This window comes from Sus scrofa, chromosome 14 (assembly GCF_000003025.6).
Source record: "Sus scrofa isolate TJ Tabasco breed Duroc chromosome 14, Sscrofa11.1, whole genome shotgun sequence".
NCBI classification, from domain to species: Eukaryota; Metazoa; Chordata; class Mammalia; order Artiodactyla; family Suidae; genus Sus; species Sus scrofa.
This window is the reverse complement of record NC_010456.5, coordinates 88,932,221-88,953,888: the sequence shown is the minus strand read 5'-3', so window position 1 is coordinate 88,953,888 and position 21,668 is coordinate 88,932,221. Positions and strand designations below refer to the sequence as shown.

General features: G+C 43.4%; 1 protein-coding gene across 4 annotated transcripts in view; it reads left to right on the top strand.

Annotated features, from left to right (window-relative positions):
• Positions 1 to 21,668, top strand: part of FRMPD2 (FERM and PDZ domain containing 2) — a 118,235-nt gene that overhangs the window by 12,318 nt on the left and 84,249 nt on the right. For all 4 annotated transcript variants that reach the window (XM_021073049.1, XM_021073051.1, XM_021073048.1 and 1 more), the window contains exons 2-3: positions 14,533 to 14,658; positions 16,304 to 16,461. In XM_021073049.1, the coding sequence (XP_020928708.1) occupies positions 14,535 to 14,658; positions 16,304 to 16,461 (282 nt within the window). In that variant the 5' untranslated portion in view covers positions 14,533 to 14,534. The remainder of the gene's footprint in view (positions 1 to 14,532; positions 14,659 to 16,303; positions 16,462 to 21,668) is intronic.

The window sequence follows — 21,668 nt, the reverse complement described above, 5'->3', positions numbered from 1 at the left end:
TTACTTATAATGCATGATATAGGTTTAATATACATAGTCATAATTATTGTTATTATTAATCTGTAGCCTAGAGGACAAGAGTGAGTTATCATTGACTCTCCTTCCTACTCACCTAAACTAAGCTCTTTACCAGGAGGATCATGCTTAAAGGGGGCTGCTGAGGGCAGAGGAATGATGCATTACACAGTGATTTCCCTACCATAGCATGAGTTGTCCTTTTCTCTCTGGAATTTGTGAGCACAAATATATGCATATTTTTGTCTTTTTAGGGCCGTGCCTGCGGCATAGGGAAGTTCCCAGGTTAGGGGTTGAATTGGAGCTGTGGCTGCTGATGTACACCACAGCCACAGCAAAGCCAGATCCGAGCCGAGTCTGCAACCTACACCACAGCTCATGGCAATGCCGGATTCTTAACCCACTGGGCAAGGCCAGGGATCGAACCTGCATCTTTGTGGATGCTAGTCAGATCCGTTTCTGCTGAGCCACAACAGGAACTCCAGTAACCACAAATATTAAACAGACTGCATTTCTGTGGACAGAAATTCTAGGCTTGGACTTTTTCTTCTATTCAGTAGGCTGATTATGAGAGGGATTCAGCAAAAGCCAAATTTTCTTTTTCATGCTGTGAAACTGGCATAGGATGCCAAGGGATTTCCAAATAAGTAGAAGAAGGCTTTCCAGAGAAAATGCCAAAGTGCCTTAAGGGCTGCCTTTAAACATGGCTTGATTGTAGTCACACGAGGTCTTCTTGTTCTCTTTGTTTTTCACTTTGCATGGCAGTGAGTGTGCCTGGAGTAGCATAAGCCTGTTGGGAGAGGGTGTACATTTGAGTATTCTTAGCCACTTGTGGGAAAACAAAACCTGTTTAGAAGTGGTTGATGAAATAGATATAGGAGATAGATAAGAAAGCTCTATAAAGAGGATATAGAATCTTAACAGTGTACCTTGGATGATAAAACAATTATAATCAGAATGTACTGTGATGCATCCAATCTATGTAACTCAGGCAAGTACACATCATGAAAAAGGTCACTACCAGTTGTTACAGGTTGTGCTAGAGAATAGTCTCAAAGCTAAAAGTTCACCTAATTCTCTGAAAAATCTTGGACCCAGGTCCAGAATCTCTGTAACACATCCATAAACTAAATATTTAGACCCAGTAGTTTCCACTGGGGAGATAAAAACAAAAGTTTGGGAAGGCAAAGATAGAGCATTAATAATTGCAGTATTCCTTTAGGGATAAGCCTTGTAATCATGAAGGCAATGAGTTTATTTTTAAGATATTTGAAATATTTAAGAAGACATGACATATTGGAGAACACAACATTCTTGACTTGTGATTTAATGTGAAATTGTAAGCATGTAATTAGCTAAGTTTATTTATTTATTTTTGTCTTTTTGTCTTTTTTAGGGCTGCACCTGCAGTATATGGACGTTTCCAAGCTAGGGGTCTAACCCAAGCTACAGCTGCCGGCCTACGCCACAGCCACAGAAACACCAGATCCTTAACTCACTGAGTGAGGCCAGGAATAGAACCCACATCCTCATGGATCTTGGTTGGGTTTGTTAACCACTGAGCCATGATGGGAACTCCAATTAGCTAAGTTTATAAACAGGATTTATAAGTGGAAGCTAGAGGGAGACACATTCAATTAAAAAATAGTCAATAGTTCTTTGATAATTAGAATTTGAAATTATAAACATAATATTGATTGCATCAGCACCAAAAATTATGAAATGTTTGAGAACCTGATTTGATATTCTGTCTTTATTCATGAGATTTATAGGAGTTGTGAGTATATATAAGAAGGCTTGGGGGAATTCCCATTGTGGCTCAGCGTAATGTAGCTGTCTAGTATCCATGAGGATGCAGGTTCAATCCCTGGCCTTGCTCAGTGTGTTAAGGATCTGGTGTTGCTGTAAGCTGTGGTGTAGGTCACAGATGCAGCTTGGATCCTGCGTTGCTGTGGCTGTGGCTGTGGCAGCTGCAGCTCTGATTTGACCCCTAGCCTGGGAACGTCCCTGTGATGCAGGCGCAGCCCTAAAAGGCAAAAGCTAACAAACAAATACCCCCCCATTAAAAAAAAAAACATTTTAAATGGTGAGGGGAATTAACTAATTTTGAAAATAGAGTTAATTTTCTAGAAGAATTTAATATGTTAATAATAGGTATGATGATTTGTTTATGATACTATAGTACCCAGTTATTCAATCAAACACTAATCTGGGTGTTTCTGTGAAGGTATTTTGTAAGTATGGTTAACATTTACATAAGTTGACTTTAAGTAAGAAGATTATCCTTGATAATGTAGGTGGTGGCCCTCATACAATCGTTTGAAAGGACTTTAGACCTGAGGTTTCCCAGAGGAAGAAGAAATTCTGCCTCAAGACTTTAGCATCAGGTCCTATCCAAGATTTTCTTTTTCAAAGAAAAAACCCATATATATATATATGGCTTAGTAGATAGCCTAGCTCTATCTCTTCTAGGGATACCATGATTAATTGTATAAGTGGATGAGTTCTAGCTAAATTGAACAGCAATCTTACTGGAATCATCAAAATGTTGAGTCATAGCCCTTAAGTCACTTCCCAGACTTGAACCTGTTCACAGAAGCAGCCCCTTTGGGGGACATCACAGAAGGATGATGATGAAGGGAAATCCTCACATTGGGTGGAATTTCAAGCAATATACCTAGTGGTTCACTTTTCTTCAATGGAGAAATGGCCAGAGGTCAAAGCTATACTGATTCGTGGGCTATAACCAATAACCTAGCTGGATAGTCAAGGACTTGGAAGGAATATGATTAAAAAACTGGTCACAAGGAGGTCTGGGAAGAGGTATGTGAATAGACCTCTCTACCTGGGCAAATTACTACTGGGTCTCTGGGGAACCCTGCCAGTTAGATTATGAATTAGTTGAACATTAACTGAACCTCATGTGAAGTGGTTCTTTACTTTTTTATACCAGTCATTAGATGAATGGAGCATAGTGCTGAATTTAAGATTTAAGATAAAGCAGCTTTTAAAATCCACAACATTAATAAATTGAATACTAATTTAAACACATGCAGCTTTAATTAGTTTTGTTAGGTTACAACTCCATCCCTCCCCCCATTTAGAAACTCAAATGGCACTAACTAGACATGTGACTTTTGTGACTTTTAGTCAGTTAAATTCTCAGTTTCCTCACCAGGAAATGGGGATCATTTGGCTTTGCCTATTTTGAAATTTTTTTCTGGGAATCACACAATTGTTTAAAAACTCTCTAAGTTCTAAAGGGCTCTTCTCCTTAGAAGGCATTACCTTAATGTAAAATTGGTACCCTCTGAGTACAGATTATGTTATAGCTGGCCCCAAGGCCTCAAAAAAGGATGAAACAGATCTTTCCAAAGGACAAGCAGGACCAAAGAACACGGGTGAAACACAAACTGTGTTAATAACCTTGAATAATGTTTTTGATATTTTACTTTAACTCTTCAGATTATGTCAAGAAGAGAGTCTCTTCAGAACCATAGGCCTTTCACGTTTTTTGAACAAATCACCCCTTTCACAGTGAAAGATCAGGCCTCAGGCTCAGAGCGTTTGGAAGGCAATATTGTTTGGCAAGATTTCAATGATTAAAAAAAAATTAGTCATAATTACCTTCTCTTTAAGTCCAATAATACTAATTTTTCACTTACTATGATTATACACATTCTCCTTTTAAAATAAATGCACGTAAAAACTTGCCTCATTAGGATAGATAATGTAAATATCAGGAAAATTATATGTAAACGTGGAAAATGGGAGTAACACTACTTCAAAATGCTCTCATATTTTTCTGGACACTAGCATCCATTCTGTTCTCTAGGAATGCAAGACTCTACCTTGGAGCACTAAAGAAAGATAGGCCATCTGCTAGTTGCTTTTTCCCCATCGGCTTGTTCTGTTCCTCACAGCCATCTTGGATGGTGGAAAGTATTATCTCCCTTTACAGATGAGGGGATGACGTCGTGGCGCAGGGGAAATGAATCTGACTAAGAACCATGAGGTTGAGAGTTCGATCCCTGGCCTCGCTCAGTGGGTTAAGGATCCGGCATTGCCATAAGCTGTGGTGTAGGCTGAAGACCCAGCTCAGATCTGGCATTGCTGTGGCTGTGGTGTAGGCCAGTGGCTACAGCTCCAATTAGACCCCTACCCTGGGAACTTCCATATGCTACTGGTATGGCCCTAAAAAAACCAAAAAGACAAATATATATATATATATATATATATATATGTATATAAAAGAGGGAAATGAGATTTTGAGAGTTTACTTGTTCAAGGTCATATGGTGTCAATTCTGCAGCTAGTATTTAAATCAGGGAGGGGGGCAGGGTCTGTGTGGAGAATGCCACCTGGGGTCAGGTTCCAAGAAGCTCACCATGGGAATGTTCTAGAAGGCAAGAGCCCTGACACCTTTGCCTCTTTAAAACAGAGCCCAGCTGAGGCAGAAGCTGTCTTTCCCTCCTGGTGGGAAAGATGTCATTTGCCTTCTGGAAAGTTTTGCTCAGATTGTGGTTTGAGTGCAGGTGGCTGTTTTTAATGAGTGTCTAAAGGGAGAAGGAATGAAGAGAGATGTGTGGAACAAAAGGAGGAGAGAAACAAGGATCATTCTGAGCACTTTGATGCCTTGGGAGCCCCACATCCTTCCCTAGTCCCTCCTGGGGTGTCTATTTTGGGGACATTGAGATATTTTAGGCTTTTTGCTAAAGGAGAAAATGGGAAGTTTACAGCGCCTCAGTCTTGGCAGACAGATGGAAACAATTAACACCATATCCTAAAAATCTCATAGTTGGAAGTTGCTCAGCAGCCCTGATGCTTAAAAATCCCTCTCTGGGTGGTTGGAGCAGAGACAGAAAGAGAAGGGAAATAAGATGGTTTCAGCACCTTTTACATACTGAGCACTTTGCTATAATCTTCCCAACAGTTCCATGAGGGACCTGCCATGATTAACCCTATTTCCTGCATGACACAACTTGGGGGCTTGAAGAGGTTAAGAGTATGCTCTGTGCCTTAATTCATACAGCCTGATATCCAGCTGCAGATTTAATTTCCAAAGCTCATGTCTTTTTTTAGCCGCCAGGTAGAGAGTGCTGCATGAACAATGTCTGTGGTAGACTAAACAATGCCTCCCTCCACCTACACCACACACACACACACACACACACACACACACACACAAGATAGCCATAACATGATTGGTGGAACCTGTGAATATGACCTTCTAGGCAAAAAAGACTGCAGATGTGATTGCGTTAAAGGGTCTTGAGATGGGGAGATTACAGTAGATTATCCAGATGTGCCTGATTCACAGCTGTCCTTATAAGAGGCCAGCAGAGGGAGATTTAAAACAGAAAGAAGAGGAGAAGTTGAGGTGATGACAAAGGCAGAGATTGGAGTGATGTGGCTGCAAGCCAAGGGATGCTGGCGGCCAAGACACTGGAAGAGACATGGAAATGATTCTCCCATAGAGCCTATGGAGGGTGCATGGTTTTGCTGCAGCTGATCACAGCCCAGTGAAACTGGCTTCTCCGAGTTAATAAATTCCCACAAGCCAGGTTTGTGGTAACTTGTTACAGCAGCCATGGGAAACTATTACAGAGTCTGAGAGAGTTTTAAGGGAGAGCATTTCTGGGACCAAGAGAAGGAGAAAGAATATTGAGCAAAGTTAGGGCAGTCAGGAGTCTGAAGTGATAGGAGTGTTTCAAGGAAGGAGTCCGCATGAGACCAGAGGCTGTCCCATTGTCCCCACCCTACAGGTCTCCTCTGCTGCTCTAATTTCCGACTTTATGCCCTTTACTCCTGGGCAGTGGCCCCTTGAACTTCCAAGTTAAGAAGGGTCTGTGAGTTGGGGTCAGTGGATGCAAACTATCCATTTAGAATGGATAAGAAATGAGGTCTTACAGGACAGCACAGGGAACTACATCCAGGCTCTTGGGATAGACCAGGATGGAAGACCATATGAGAAAAAGAATGTTTATGTATGACTGGGTCACTTTGCTGTACAGCAGAAAATGGCACAACATAGTAAACAGACAATGTACTTTAATAAAACTTAAAAAAATGAAAGAAAAAAAAAAAAGGGAGGGTCTTTGAGGCTCCATCGACCCGTTGTCTCCATGCAGGGTTGAGTAGCCTATGGCACTGCAGAGGGTTGTAAATGGTGCTAACCACACATAGCTTAAGGCCAGAGATCCTCATTGGTGCCTTGGCAGGTGGTGAGGGAGAGGAAAATGAGGCAGAATGCTGGAATGTGGCTAAAATCTCACAGTTCAGAAGCCATTACATAGGAGTTCCTGTTGTGACACAGCAGAAACGAATCCGACTAGTATCCACGAGGATGCGAATTCCATCTCTGACCTCTCTCAGTGGGTTAAGGATCTGGCATTGCTGTGGGCTGTGGTGTATGTTGCAGACATGGCTTGGATCCTGTGTTGCTGTGGCTGTAGTGTGGGCTGGCAGCTGTAGCTCTGATTCGACCCCTAGCTTGGGAACTTCCATATGCCGCGGGTGTGGCCCTAAAAAGAAAAAATAAGCCATTACACATTCAGTCAATAGATAGGTTAAGATTAGTAGCCATCCTCACTTCAGAAGCCAGCACTTTATAAACACTGTAAAATATCATGGCAACAAATGCCCAAGGCACGCCCTTGAGTAGGTGGCTTGCTCTGCCAGCTGGCACTTGATGATCCTCACTCAGCAGCTGTCAGGTGACTTGGACACGGTTCTTCCTAAGGGGGTGGGGCAGACTGAGCCTTCCCCATTCCTCCACTTACAGGACTGGTAAAGGCTTAAATGGGATAAGGTGTTAGATGCTGGTGCTCAAGCTTTGTTACTTCCTCCCACCTGGTGAATACTGGGCAGCAGGGCTATGGCAGTAAGTCTTCTGTGTGGCTTTGCACAGTGTGGGTTGCATTTCCGCTGCAAACTAGCAGATAGGCCAGGTTTCCCATTGCTCCTAGGCAAACATGCAAACTCCTCTCCTTGAGAGGCTTGTCAGGAGGGCGCCTGGCCAGCTCTTTGCCCTTGCTCAACTCCCTCAGCCCATGCTCCTGCCCCGCCCTGCTTCTCTCTGGTCTTGGGATCTGCCAAGTCCTGGGATTTTGTGCCTGGTCTTCCCTCTGCCTGGAAAGATTTTCCTAAGACTGACACCTTCTCAACTTTCAAGTCTCAGCTTAAATGTCACCTACCTGAAATGTCTTCCCAGACCACTCTGGCTCAAGTGTACCCACACCAAAGACAAACTGTAGTGTACCCCCTTGTCTAGTTATTCTGCCTAGTCTCTCTCTCTGCAGAATTATTTAGTTTATCTGTTCATGATCTGTTCCCTTTTCCTTGTCCCTGATAAATGCAAGCATCTCAAGGATATGACATTCTATTGTACCTACCACTCTATTTGTAGCTGAAGCTTAAAATACACTAGGTCCTTGATAAGCCTTTGTTAAATAAGGGATGGCTGAGGCAAGAGTGTGGGGATAACTGGCAGATGAAGTTCAGGGCTATTGCCATCGTGGCCCATGTGAGTGGGCAGCCCAAGAAGCAGCACTAAAGAGCAAGGTCAAGGAGGGAGCTTTGAGGCTGAGTGAGACCTGGGTGCAAGGCTGCTGGAAGCCAGAGGCCAATAGGTGAGAATCTCTGGCAGATGGGATGTACCACCCAAAGCATGAGAACTTAAGGAAGGGAGCCCCAGGAGACTAATGAATGGGCAATGGGGTTTCTGATGGAAAAAGAGACTTTTAGGTTATTAGTCAACCATAGAAGACTTTTAGGTTATTAGTCACTCACAGAGCATGGAGTTGATACAAGAACTCAGGTGGCAGAGTGATGAGGGTGCAGCAATGGAACCCCGCCCCCCCAAAGGCATGCCCATCGGCTGGAGGCTTTCTCCAAGCATCCTCACTGACAGGAGGACCTGGTTTTTCCATATGGTGGGATCCTTCCATCCTTTAGTTAATGGGCCCTTTTCAGTCCATGGTATAGCAGCAGCATGTACTTGCCCACCAGACCATTTAGAAAAACTTGGAGAGAAGCCTAGAGGCATCGCAGCATGCTGGTAAAGGGCTGATGGTGGCTGTTTCATAGTCTGATATTTATACACATACAGCACTCAGGACAGTGCCTGCATTCAGTAAGCTCTAAGGAATGTCTACTTGTATTGTTATTAGAGAAAGCATCAGTTGGCTCTGAAATGACATTTGCAATATTCCGCAGAGATAGCAATGTTCATGTGAGTCCAGGTGGCTTGAGGAGTAGTGGGCTAGAGAAGAGTCTCTGGAGTGATCCAAATCAGAGCGGAGGGCTGTGGCTAGGGCTGCCATGGAAATTCAGCACCCTGCATGGTTCTCAGCCAAGGGAGTTCTTTGCAGACACCAACTTACCACTGTGGGCAAAAAGTGATACTCAGCTGTGATACTGGAGCCAGTCAGACAAGGGAGTTTGTACAGAAAAGCAGAAGGTACACATTTCTTCATGTAGTAGGATCATGCATGTGCAATGGAACAAGTGTGACAGATTTATTTTAATGGAAAGAATGATGAAGAGTTTGCTGGCACTTACTCCTGGGTTTAGCCTTGTGTTTGATGAGGAAGCTTTGATTCTAACACTTCCAACAATGGCCACGTCAAGTCTCAAGGAACTCTTCAGCTCTAACAGCTGAGGAGTGCTTGATTGGCCAACCTGATCAGTTACATGGTTTTCTAGATGTTGGATGCTCCATTATCCACCCTAGGTAGAAAAAAAAAAAGAACTTTTTTTTTTTTTTTTTTTAGTTAGCATTTGTTGGCAGAGTTTCTGAATAACTCTTTAGACAAGATTAACATAACTGAAGAAAATTGTTGGATTCATATTTCAAGAAAGTAGGTGGAAATGGAGTACATTTTTTTGTAGATTTGCTTAAGAATATTTTTAGCAGAGCAATGCTTAAAATTGTCTTAAACTTTTTCACTGTAAAATAACAGAAACAGAGCACCATATGACAAATGCATAGCTTAATGAGACACTTTAAGGTGAACAGCTTTGTAACCATCACCCAGGCCAAAAAACAGAACTTTGCGACCCATTCCAGGAGCCTCTCAATATCCTCCATCTCAGTCACAGTCCCCTGGCTTCCCCAAGGGTAAGCATCATCCCGACTTGTACAGTCACCACTTCATTTTGTTTCTTTATAGTTTTATCCTTCACATGTGCATTGCTAGACCCTATAGTTAGTCTTGCTCATTAAAAGAAAAGTTGATGTGTTATTTAAATACAGGTTCCCTTCCATCTGCTTCTTTTAAAACCAGTTATTGAGATAATTCACATACCGTAAAATTCACCTTTTAAAGGTGTACAAAGCAGAAGTATTTAGTATGTTCGTTAAGTTGCCTAAATATTACCACGAATTCTAGAATATTGTCGTTACCCCCAAAAGAACTCCATACCCATTAGCAGTCATTCCCCCTCCCTCATTCCCCAAACCCTTACCAACTGCTGATCTACTTTGTCTCAATTGATTTGTTTATTCTGGATATTTCATACGAATGAAATCATACGATATGTGACTGACTTCTTTCACTTAGCATAGTGTTTTCGAGATTCATCAATTTTGTATGGTATAAGTTATGGCGATGGTTTCATGGGTTTATACTTATCTCCAAACTCATCAAGTTGTGAACCTTCAATAAGAAAAGCTTTCTGTATGTCAATCATAAAGGGGTTTTTAAAAAAGCTTTGTTCATCCTGTGGCAAGTAGCAGTAAGTACCTCCTTCCTTTTCATTGCTAAATAATGTTTGATTGTATGTGTATACTGCATTTAGTGCATCCATTCATCAGTTTATGAATATTTGGGTTGTTTCTACTTTGGGGATGTTATCAATAATGCAGCATATTATTGAATATTTGTGCACAAGTTTTGGTGTGGACATATGTTTTCATTTCTCTTTGGGTATATACCTAGGAGTGAAACTGCTGAGTCATTGACTCTTTGAGGAACTGCTGAACTGTTTTTCCAAAGTGGCTACATTACACTCCCACCAGCAATATACGAGGGTTCTTATATCTCCACAGTTTTGCCAACACTTACTATGGTCCAGTTTTTGGTTATAGCTATCCTTATAGATGTGAAATGCTGTCTTATATTGATTTGGTTTGCATTTACCTGGTGATTAGTGATGTTGAGCATCTTTTCATGGCCTTATTCGTTACTAGTTCTGCTTCTTCTGAGAAATGTCTGTTCATATCCTCTGCTTGTTTTTAAATTGGGTTATTTGTCTTTTTATTGTTGAAATGTGAAAGTTCTTTAAATATTCTGGATACTATTCTCTTATCAGACGTATGATCAGCATATATTTTCTTCCATTATGTGAGTTGTCTTTTCACTTTCTTGATAGTATCATTGAAGCATAGAAGTTTTAAATTTTTATGAAATCCAATTATCTATTTTTTGTTGTTCATATTTTGGTACCACATTTACAAGTCCATTTGCATAAAAGCCTGCGATGGGCAAAATATTGTTCTTCTGCACAATTGTAGCTATTTAAGGGGTGATGTTAGGAGTTCCTGTCATGGCTCCGTGGTTAGTGAACCTGACTAGTATCCATGAGAATGTGGGTTCGATCCCTGGCCTCACTCAAGATATGGTGAGCTGTGGTGTAGGCTGCAGATGTGGCTTGGATCCCGTGTTGCTGTGGCTGTGGCATAGGCCAGCAGCTATAGCTGATTTGACCCCTAGCCTGGGAACCTCCATATGCTGCATTGTGGCCCTAAAAAGACAAAAATATAAAATAAAAAAGAGGTGATATTAGAGTATTGTTACAGGATGTATCTGCTGAAGAAGCAGATATGGCAACCTTAACCACCTCAGACATATATGTGTAATCATGTGCACATATGATGTTATGTGTCCACATAGGTGCTACCTATAGTTATCTAACCCAGTGTAATTCCCTAGCCTGGGAGTCCCTGAACAGAGCAACAACACTTAGGCTAGTGCCTGACTTGTGGGTATTTTTTTTTTACATGCATGTTCACATGTATTAGTTCACACTAGTAAATGGGTGGTTTGTTGGACCAGTTTACAATCTCACCTGCAGCAAAGGAGAGTCTTACTTAGTTCCAGATTTGCCAAATGGTGGTACCAGATCTCTTATTCTTCCCAATTTAATTGACATAAAATATCTCATTGTGTTTTTTTAACTGAGCTTTATAATTTTGAGGTAGCTGTAGATTCACATACAGTTGTGAAAAATAATACAGAGTGATCCCATGTACACTTTACCTAGTCTCCTTCAATTATCACATCTAGCAAAACTATAGTAAAATACAACAACCACAAAAATGGCATAGATGCAATGGCAGATTTGGTTGTGACTTCCCAACACTTATACACTTGCATTCACTGGTGTGTGTGTGTGTGTGTGTGTGTGTGTGCATAAGCATTTAGTTTCATGTAATTTCATTGCATGTGTAGTTTGTGGATACATCATCAAAGTTAAATATGGAACACTGCTGGAGTTCTCTTGGGGGTGCAGTGGGTTAAGGATCCAGGATTGTCACTGCAGTCTCTTGGGTCAATGTTGTAGCACAAGTTCAATTTCTGGCCAGAGAACCTCCATGTGCCACAGATGGGGCCAAAAAAACAGATGTAGAACAGTTCTGTCATCACAAGGATTCCATCTGATGTCTGTTGCCCTATTAAAACCACACCCACTTTTCTTCCTCCCATCTATAAGCTCTGGCAGCCACTAATTTGTTTTCCATTTCTATCATTTTGTCATTTCAAGAATTTTATATAAATGGAATCATACAATATATAACCTTTGAGACTGGCTTTCTTTCACTCAGTGTAATTCTCTGGAAATTCATCCAAGATGTATGTATTGACAGTTGATTCTTTTTAATTGCTGAATAGTATGCCATGGTACCCCAGTTTGCTTAATCACTCATCTGTTGAAGGTCATCTGGGTTCTTTCCAGTTTGGGGCCATTACAAATAAAGCTGCTATGAACATTAATGTGTTAATGTAAATATATTTATCTTTGGGATAAATTCTCAAAAGTGCAATTGTCAGGTTGAATGGTAATTACATATTTAGTTTTGTAAGAAACTTCCAAACTGCTTTACAAGTTAGCCATACTATTTCACATTCCCATCAGCAATGTGTGAGTGAGTAACCTAATTTCTCTGCATCTTCACCAACATTTGATATTGTCACAATTTTTTATTTTAGTCACTCTGGTAGGTGTTTAGTAACATCTAATCATTATTTTAATTTGCATTTCTCTAATGGCTAGTAATGTTGAACATAGTTTGTTCTTCATCATCATCTGTATATATATATATATTTTTAATATGTTATGATTTTATTTTATTTATTTACTTATTTTTTTGTCTTATTTTTTGCCATTTCTTGGGCTGCTCCCGCGGCATATGGAGGTTCCCAGGATAGGGGTCAAATTGGAGCTGTAGCTGCTGGCCTACACCACAGCCACAGCAACGTGGGATCCGAGCTGCGTCTGTGACCTACACCACAGCTCACGGCAACGCCGGATCGTTAACCCACTGAGCAAGGGCAGGGACCGAACCCGCAATCTCATGGTTCCTAGTCAGATTCGTTAACCACTGCGCCACGACGGGAACTCCATCATCTGTATATTCTTTTTGGTGCCATGTCTCTTCATATCTTTTGCCTATTTTCTAATTGGATGGTTTGTTTTCTAATCAATTTTGAGAGTTCTTTATAAATACTCTATGTATATTTTGTCAGATATGTCATTTTCAAATATTTCCTCTCAGCCTTTAGCTTGTTGTTTCATCCTCTTAATAGCACCTTTCTGGGAGCAAAAGTTTTTAATTTTGATGAGGTCCAATTTATCAGATTTTTCTTTTATATGCTTGTGTCTTTGGTGATAAGTCTAAGAACCCATTGCCTAGTTCTAGATCCCAAATATTGTCTCCTATTATTTTTAAAACTTATAGTTTTGTGTTCTACATTAATCTAAATCCATTGAGTTAATTTTTGTATAAGGTGTGATTTTTTTTTAATGATGGATCCAATGCTATTTGTTGAAAACTGTCCTTCCTCCCTTGAATTACTATCTTGAAATGGTGGTCTTACCAGGCTTGCTATAGTCTATATCAGCCTTGCTAATTTTCCTGCAATTTTTTTTCCTAGTCTCAAAGTACTGGAAAAAAACATTTCATATTTTTGTGGGATATTTTATTTTGAGAGTCAGAGATTTCATTTCCTGTTTGAGAATCATAATCTCATCCCATTGTTTTTTTTTGTTCTTTTTTTTTTTTTGCTAATCTGCCTTTCATTGTGGTTATAAGGATTTAGAAAAATGTGGCAGAATGAGAATACCTGCTTCATTAGACTCAAGAAAAGTTTCAAAAAAAAGAAGTAGGAGGGAGATAAAGAAAAGAAAGACAATCGAGGGCCTGCATTTCAGCTTTGATTCCATCATTTTTTATCTGGCTTCCCTTGGACTGCTCTCCTGCCAGTAAATGGGATCAAAAGTCCCTCCCTACAGACTCCTTGCGATGAATAACATCTCACATAGAAGCCAGGCTCCTTCTCTTGGGAATCTCTCTCCCTTCCTGAGGCTGGTCCTAGAGGCAGATGTAGGGACATGCGGAGCTGGTGGGTTGAGAGCTTGGATTAGCACATTGGATGTAGAGATGGCGAGTCCATGATGTGCTCCCCACCCTGCCTCCAGCTCAGCACACCCGCCTTCTGAGGTCTGGCTAGAGAAAAGATCAGTGACGTAAATGGATTAGGAAAAGCCTGCCTGGCCTCTTCCTGCTGCCACCGCACCTGGGGCTCTCCACACTGGTGATTAGTGAGTGGCAGCTTTGTCAGTGGGACAGACATTTAAATGTCATTTTAGTTTAAGGGAGCAGTTCTAAGAAGAGAGGGAAGTGAAGACCAGCTTTTTTCACCTCCTCCTCCAGCAAATCAGTCCCGTGCATTCTTGTGAGTCTGTGCCTTTTCAAAACACAGCCTTTCTGTATTCCTTCTAGCAAGTCTCACCCTTCAGGCAGGTGTTGCCCATCATTAGAGACAGGGCTGGTGCTGGCACCAAATCCAACTCTGCATGTGGCAGCCAGAAAGGGAAAGACATCATGAATCGTGCATTGAAGGCAAAAAAGGTTGTTAACTCACTTTCCCAGACTTTCCCAGAGAGGAGAGAAGGCAAGAGACATTCCCCAATCAAGGAAGCTTTCTGTGACAGCGCATGCCCAGCTCAGAGGGAGCCCTTCTCCTGGTTCTTTTGTTCATTCATTCATTTATTGACTTAACCCTGAACTAGGGGGTTATTTATTTATTTATGTGCTCATACACTGAGAACCACTCGAGCCCAGCCGGCCCACATTTCTTTAGTTTCTCCTGTCTGCCTGGCCCTGGGCCCAGTCTTGTGGGAGGGGTGCACACTGCAGAGGGGGCTGGACCATGCCTGGGCTGGCGTGGCGAGTGCTGACCCAGACGTGCTCCAGGACATCACAAGAACTCTGCCACACGCATGTCTTTGCAGGCATGAGCGCGGCCTCTGTGACTCTGGCCAGTGCCTTGCAGGTCCGGGGTGAAGCTCTGTCTGAAGAGGAAATCTGGTCCCTCTTGTCCCTGGCTGCTGAGAGGCTCCTGGAAGACCTTCGTGTTGGTAAGACAGTGTGTCTGGGCGGCTGAGTTACAGGGCATTGAATGTGAAACTTGCCAAACACACTTCTGGGTGCTGCGTATTGATCTGTCATTAGTCCGAGGTATTAGAAAGAGTAGGCAAAGGACACCCACCTGCCAAGCTGCTCTGGGAAGGGAATTCTGACTCTCGGACCCATGGAATGAGGCAGAGTTGAAAGAAAGTCCTCCTTTGCCTTGATATTGCAGCTTCCTAGGCATAATGTCTAGGAGAGAGCAGGTGCAGCTCTGTGGACCTCTCCCAACACCTGGGCAGTCTGGGCAGAACCAGAAACTGGGGTAGTTTCTGGCAGGGGTAGCCACTGAGAGGGCTTACACCCCCACATGTTTTCCTGCCAGATGCTGCAGCAGCTAGTGTCCCATCAGGGAACAGAACCCACACACTCGGTAGTCTAAACAAGGGAAGTTAATATAAAGAACTATTCAACTCTGATAGAAGAGTAACTGTCAGGTATGAGAAAACTCAAACTTGGCCCCATAGGAGTGAGGGCAGTACCCAGTGAGGGACAAACTTCAAGGGAGGCCCCCTCTCCAGGCTGGGCTTCAGATCTGCTGTAGGAGTTGTGCTTGCAGCCCACGATGATGGCCAAGTTCTCTGCTTTGCCCGGCCATAGGTGTCTGCAGTCACTTGACAAGCGAGACACAGGCGATCACCGATCACAGATAGGGGCAGGGTGACTTTCTGGGCCGGGTGAGCTAAAGCCAGGGGAGGTAGTGCCAGCCGGAGGCCTGGAGCCCGCAGCGTCCGTGTAGACAGAAGGGGTCGGGAGAAGGTGATTACTTGACAAGGCTGGGCAGAGGTGTGTCCCAGAGACCGCGCCTCCAGGGTGTGTGTAGGAGCAGAGAGTCACTCTCAGTCACGGACACACGCTGAGCCCCCAGAAACAGCTGGAGAGCCCGCCTCTCGCAATATCTTTCTAGCACCCTCTACTGAGAAAGCTGCGCATCGCGCTCACTGTAAAAGAGAGCTCGTATTGAAAGATGAATTTGGAGCTTCGGATCTGGAGCTTCGAGGCATTAAATTGACAACTGGAATATTGAGTGCCCTAACTCAGATGTCAACTTGGAAGTCACATGTGCTTGGGGCCTGCCAGCTCGTGGTGGAGGTGGCCCATGCAGGAGATCACACATGCGCAGTCAGGGTGAGGCGCCCTTGGTGTGGGGAGATGAAGGGAGGCCTCGCACCTGTACCTTCACTTGCTTCTTCTTCCCGAGTCTTCACTCCCTCTTTCCCGCCCTGGAGGTTCTGGTGAACAGCTAAAGTATGTTCAGAAGACCAGCTGCCTTGGTCCCTGACTTGGCTCCGGAGAACTCGGACTTGTGCTAATGTCCAGATGGACCTGATCTTTTTCCTTGAGACTCTTGGGCCACCTGTGAATTTGGATGCAGCTTCTAGTTTCCCAGCCACTGCTGCAGCCACCTTCTGTGACATATGCTCCTGTGCCTGCATGTGTTAGGGTTGAAATCCTTCACTTCCGTATTTCCTAGGGCCATGCTCACTCTCCATCACAGAAGGGGTTCTGCAAGGCACCTTCTGGGCACAGTCCCCCCAAGATGACCCTTCAGATGGTGGCCCTATCTTTACATGCCCATCACTGCCTTGTTTTCAGATTCCTCGGACTATGTGGTCTGCCCCTGGTCAGCCTTGCTTTCTGCGGCTGGAAGTCTTTCCTTCCAGGACCATATTTCTCATATAGAGGCTACTCCTTTCAAGGCCCCTGAACTGCTACAGGGACAGAGCGACGATGAGCGACCTGATGCATCTCAGGTAAGGCACATGATATCTCTGAAGCACTCCTGCACCTGTGCTCTGGGAAAGACCTGGTCTTCCATCATCCCCAGTTCAGCCCCAAGGAACACTGAAGCAGAATGGGTTTAAAGAATTTTATCCCTAGGCTTTCTTGCCAACAACTTATTAGCTCTTATATGAGGACAGATGAGCTTCTCTGAGCCTCAAGTTCTATGTATGTTGAAATGGGATTAATATGACCTATCTATCAGCTTCTTATAAATATTCAAAATGAAGTGCTGGAAAAGCTGTAGGTAAATGGTCTGGCAAAATGTGACAAAAACCCTAAAAAGGACTCAACAAATCTTCAGATGGAATGTATCCCAAGGCATCAGTAAAGATTGATTTAGCTGCAGCAACGTTTATTACTGTAGGGTTGACATTAGTGATAGACTGGAAACAAGTTTAATATCCAGTGAGAGTGCACATGGAACAAAACAGCTCTAAAAGGAGGCTGTAGAAACTTACTTAACGACTTGAAGAAGTTAAGTACATGCATGTGCAATGTGATCCTAGTTGTGTATGCACACATACACACACCACACAGAGTTTGAAAAATACATGTCTGCAGTGATTATTTTTTCATCACTGGTGCCATGGATGTGTTTTGCTTCTGAATAGCAAAAGGTTCTGGCTCAACATTATTTTTAATTTTAAACAGAAGCAATTCTAAGGAAAAAATGATATCCACTAGGCACACTGTGCCGGACAGGCTATAGTGGGTGTTTAATCCACAAGTTCCTTTCCTTTCCATGGGAAAATTACAGATCTGGAAATTCCACTCCTCTCAGGAGGCATCCTGGAATGGGAGCTTTTTTTTTTGTCTTTTGAGGGCTGCTCCTGCAGCATATGGAGGCTCCCAGGCAAGGGATCCAATTGGACCTGTAGCTGCTGGCATACGCTGCAACCACAGCAACTCAGGATCCGAGCTGTGTCTGTGACCTACACCATAGCTCATGGCAACACTGAATCCTTAACCCTCTGAATGAGGCCAGGGATCAAACCTGTGTCCTCATGGATGCTAGTTGGGTTCATTAACCACTGAGTCATGACGGGAACTCCAGGAGCTACTTTTTCTTTGGACTCAGAGAAGAGGGCCTCAGTGGCTTCCAGGTTTGGCTTGTCTGGGCACATGTCTGGCTAGTTTGTCTCCAAGTCAGATCACAGCAGTGAAAACATGAGTGTCACCGTTGCAGTTGTTAGGGCTCCATCACCCCACTGGCAGTCTCCCCAGCACTCCAGGGGGTGGATCCCTGGCCTCCTGTGTTGGACACAGACTTGAGTGCCTTTAAGATTCCCACTTTTTGGGTCTCTTGGGTGATGCTCCATCCAGACCAAGTTGCCTCCAGCACTCTGGACTCAGCTAAGATGACACATCCAGAGCTGTGGGATCTGACTTTCTGAGCAACCACTAGAGGGGCCTGCTGATGAAAGTGCAGGTTTCCTATGGGATGAATTGCGGCCAATGGGAAGCAGGAGATGGGAGGAGACTGAAAAGATAAATTATCCCTGCTTTTCCTTCTTCATGAACTGTTTTTAGGCAAGTCTTGAAAGCCTTCTCAGAGAAATTCTCAGTGCGGAGGCTCTGTCTGCTGTGCTTCCTGCTGTGATTTGTGGCTTAAACAAGGAAGTAACCAGCATGTGCTTGCCTCCTATCCACGTTTCTCCTCACCCTTGTTGCCCTGCGCTTGCTGTTCCTAAATGAAGTGTCAGCATTTAATCCTTGCTTCAGACTCTGCTTTCTCGGGGACCTGAGCTAAGACAGATCTTGAGTGCTCCTGGGGTCCTTCCTCATCCCTCCCAACACTCACTGATGAGGAACAGAGATCACCTTCCTGACTGCAGCTTGACCTCCACTGAGTGTCTTGTGAAGGTCTAGTCCCTCCTTTTTCTTCTTCTTCTTGTAGCAGCACCTGCTGCACATGGAAGTTCCCGGGCTAGGGGTCTAATTGGAGCTACAGCTGCTGGCCTACGTCACAGCCACAGCAACTCGGGATCTGAGCCACGTCTGCCACCACACCACAGCTCACGTCCATGCTGGATCCTTAACCCACTGAGCAAGACCAGGGATTGAACCCACATCCTCATGGATACTAGTTAGGTTCTTAACCTGCTGAGCCAGAATAGGCACTCCCTAGTTGTGCCTTTATTCAGAGCTTCCTAGAGCTGAGCTGAGCTGGAGAAGAACATCCTCCTTGCTCTGCTTGTTCCTCCATGGAGAGGAAGGAGGGCTCCCAGAGTGCCAAGGCTACAGGATTAGGCCAAGTGAGGGCTAGGGAGGGGTGTTCTGAGAGTCTGGGCCAGGAAGAGAAGGGTGAGTTTGAGCTGGGAGAGGATCAGTGTGGGCAAGGGGCTGAGGCCTGAATGGACCAAAGAGTCAGTTTTGTTGGTGGCTTAATTCTCCATCCATGGCATTGGGTATGTGGCTTAAGGGGCAGAAGCTACTGGCCTTCATCCCTGTTTACTGGGCTGGGAGGCAGGGTTACCTGGCTGTTCTCTCTCTTACAGCATCCCTACCACTTAGTTCTGTTAACTGCTATTCTCCTCCTTTCATTTCAGTCTTCTCTCTTTTTGTTTTTAAAGTTTTTTTATATTATTATTATTATTGGTTTTTTGCCTTTTCTAGGGCTGCTCCCATGGCATATGGAGGTTCCCAGGCTAGGGGTCTCATCAGAGCTGTAGCCACTGGCCTACACCACAGCCACAGCAATGGGGGATCCGAGCCTCATCCGAGACCTACACCACAGCTCACAGCAACGCCGGATCTTAACCCACTGAGCAAGGTCAGGGATTGAGCCCGCAACCTCATGGTTCCTAGTCAGATTTGTTAACCCCTGAGCCATGATGGGAACTCCTATATTATTATTATAGTTGATTTACAATGTTCTGTTCCTTTCTGCTGTAAAGCAAAGTGACTAAGTTATACATATGTATATACATTCTTTTTCTCACATTATCCTCCATCATGTTCCATCACAAGTGACTAGATATAGTTTCCTGTGCTGTACAGCAGGCTCTCCTGGCTTATTCACTTCAAATGCTATAGTTTGCATCTACTAACCCCAAACCTTCAGTCCCTCCCATTCCCTCCCCCTCGCCCCCAGCAACTGTAAGTCTGTTCTTCATGTCCATGAGTTTGTTTCTTTTCTGTAGATAGGTTCATTTTTGCCATATTTTAGATTCCAGATGTAAGTGATATCATATGGTATTTGTCTTCTCTTTCTGACTTACCTCACTTAGTATGAGACTCTCTAGTTTCATCCATGTTGCTGCAAATGCTATTATTTTGCTCTTTTTATGGCTGAATACTATTCTACTGTGTATATGTACCATATCTTCTTAACCCATTCATCTGTTGATGGACATCTAGGTTGTACCCATGTCTTGGCTATTGTGAATAGAGCTGCAGTGAACATAGGAGTGCAGGTATCTTTTCAATGAAAGTTTTGTCTAGATATATGCCTAGGAATGGGATTGCTGGGTCATACAGTAGCTCTATATTTAGTTTTCTGAGGTACCTCCATACTGTTTTCCATAGTGATTGTACCAATTGACATTCCCACCAGCAGTGAAGGAGGGTACCCTTTTTTCCACACCCTCTCCAGCATTTGTTATTTGTAGACTTACTAATCATAGCCATTCTGACAGGTGTGAAGTGGTACCTCACTGTAGTTTCGATTTGCATTTCTCTAACAATTAGTGACGACAATCTCTTTTCTTCATCCAACTTGGCTCAGGTCGTGTGGGAGATGGATGAGCAATCAGGAAACTGGTCTCAGGAGAGGCTGTGCTCAGAGTCCTCCCCTAGCCCTGGGTTCTGTTCTGAGGTCAGGAGAGTGTACACTGACTCCTCTAATATTCACCTCTAACGAGCACACTGAGTTGTTACCCTGCTGCTTGGAGTGTTAATCCCAGGTAGGAGGAAAGTGTGGGCAGGTCCCTAACGACAAGTCTCTCATGCCCCCATCAGCCCATCCCAGGCTTGTGGCAGACATTACCAATTGATTATGATATTCTTTCCCACGGAGCCAGGAGTTGCTTTCAGAATCCTTCACAGCACCCTTCTCCAGGGCAGTGACTTCCAGTGGGCTGGATTTGGGATGAGGCTTGTCATTGCAGCCTTAGGGCTTGCCCTAGAATACTTTATGTTCCCAGGGGTGGGCAGTGCCTCTGGTGGTGCTCAGGCAGCCATTCTCAGGGTCAGTTCTCTGGAGATGTGGGTGCAGCTGGTGATCTGCCCTGCAGGTGTCTAGTCACATCAGGGGAGAGGTCGACTGGTTTAGGGGTGCAATTTCAGGCCAAGAAGGGAACACGTGTGACACATGTGACATTCGACAAGTGTCCTTGACCTAAAAATGTAAAAACCAAAACTGAACCTACTTGTATTAACCTCAGTAGATTGCTAGAGTAGCAGTGTGTTTTTACATACCATGTTTTGTGAATTCAATGTCTCCCTTTCAAGGTTCCAGAAATCATTTCATGAAAAGAGAGCTCTTAAGGGGAATGTGCCTTTTCAGTTATAATAGGAGCCTAATAATAATAATAATAATAATTTATTGAGTACTTAGTATGATCCAGAGGTGACATAGCCAAATGGCTCTAGGCAAGGGCTCTGGTGCCTGGGTTCAAGTTTAGGCTTCAGGTCTTATCTGGGCAAATTCCCTAACTTGTCTTCACTTTTGTTTCCTCCTCTGTGAAATGGAGACACTATCTACCTCACAGAATTGTGGTGAGGACTAAATAAGGTACTATAAGTAAAAGATTTAGAACAAGGCTTGGTCTGTTATAAGTGCTCTCTGTCCAATAATAACAAAAAATTATGGTTACTATTATACCATCTCCGGGTACTTTTTACTCAATTCTCAGACGTTTTCAGGCAGAATACTTACTTTAAAGATGAGAAAACTGAGACTTGAAGAACTCAGATAATGCTCTTCCAATATACTACATTGGTTTCTGACAACATATATATATATTTTTTTTTTTTTCATCAAGCTGAACCAGTGTGTCATGTAGAGATGGCTTTGGCTACTAGAAACAGAAAGCTTAAAATATAGCCTCCAGAACCACAGATATATTTATCATTTGCTTAACAAGAAGTCCAGAGAATTGATTAGCAGCTTAGTAAATGTCATCAAGAATCCAGGCTATGTATTGTCATTTTACCTTTCTTATCTCTTGCTTTT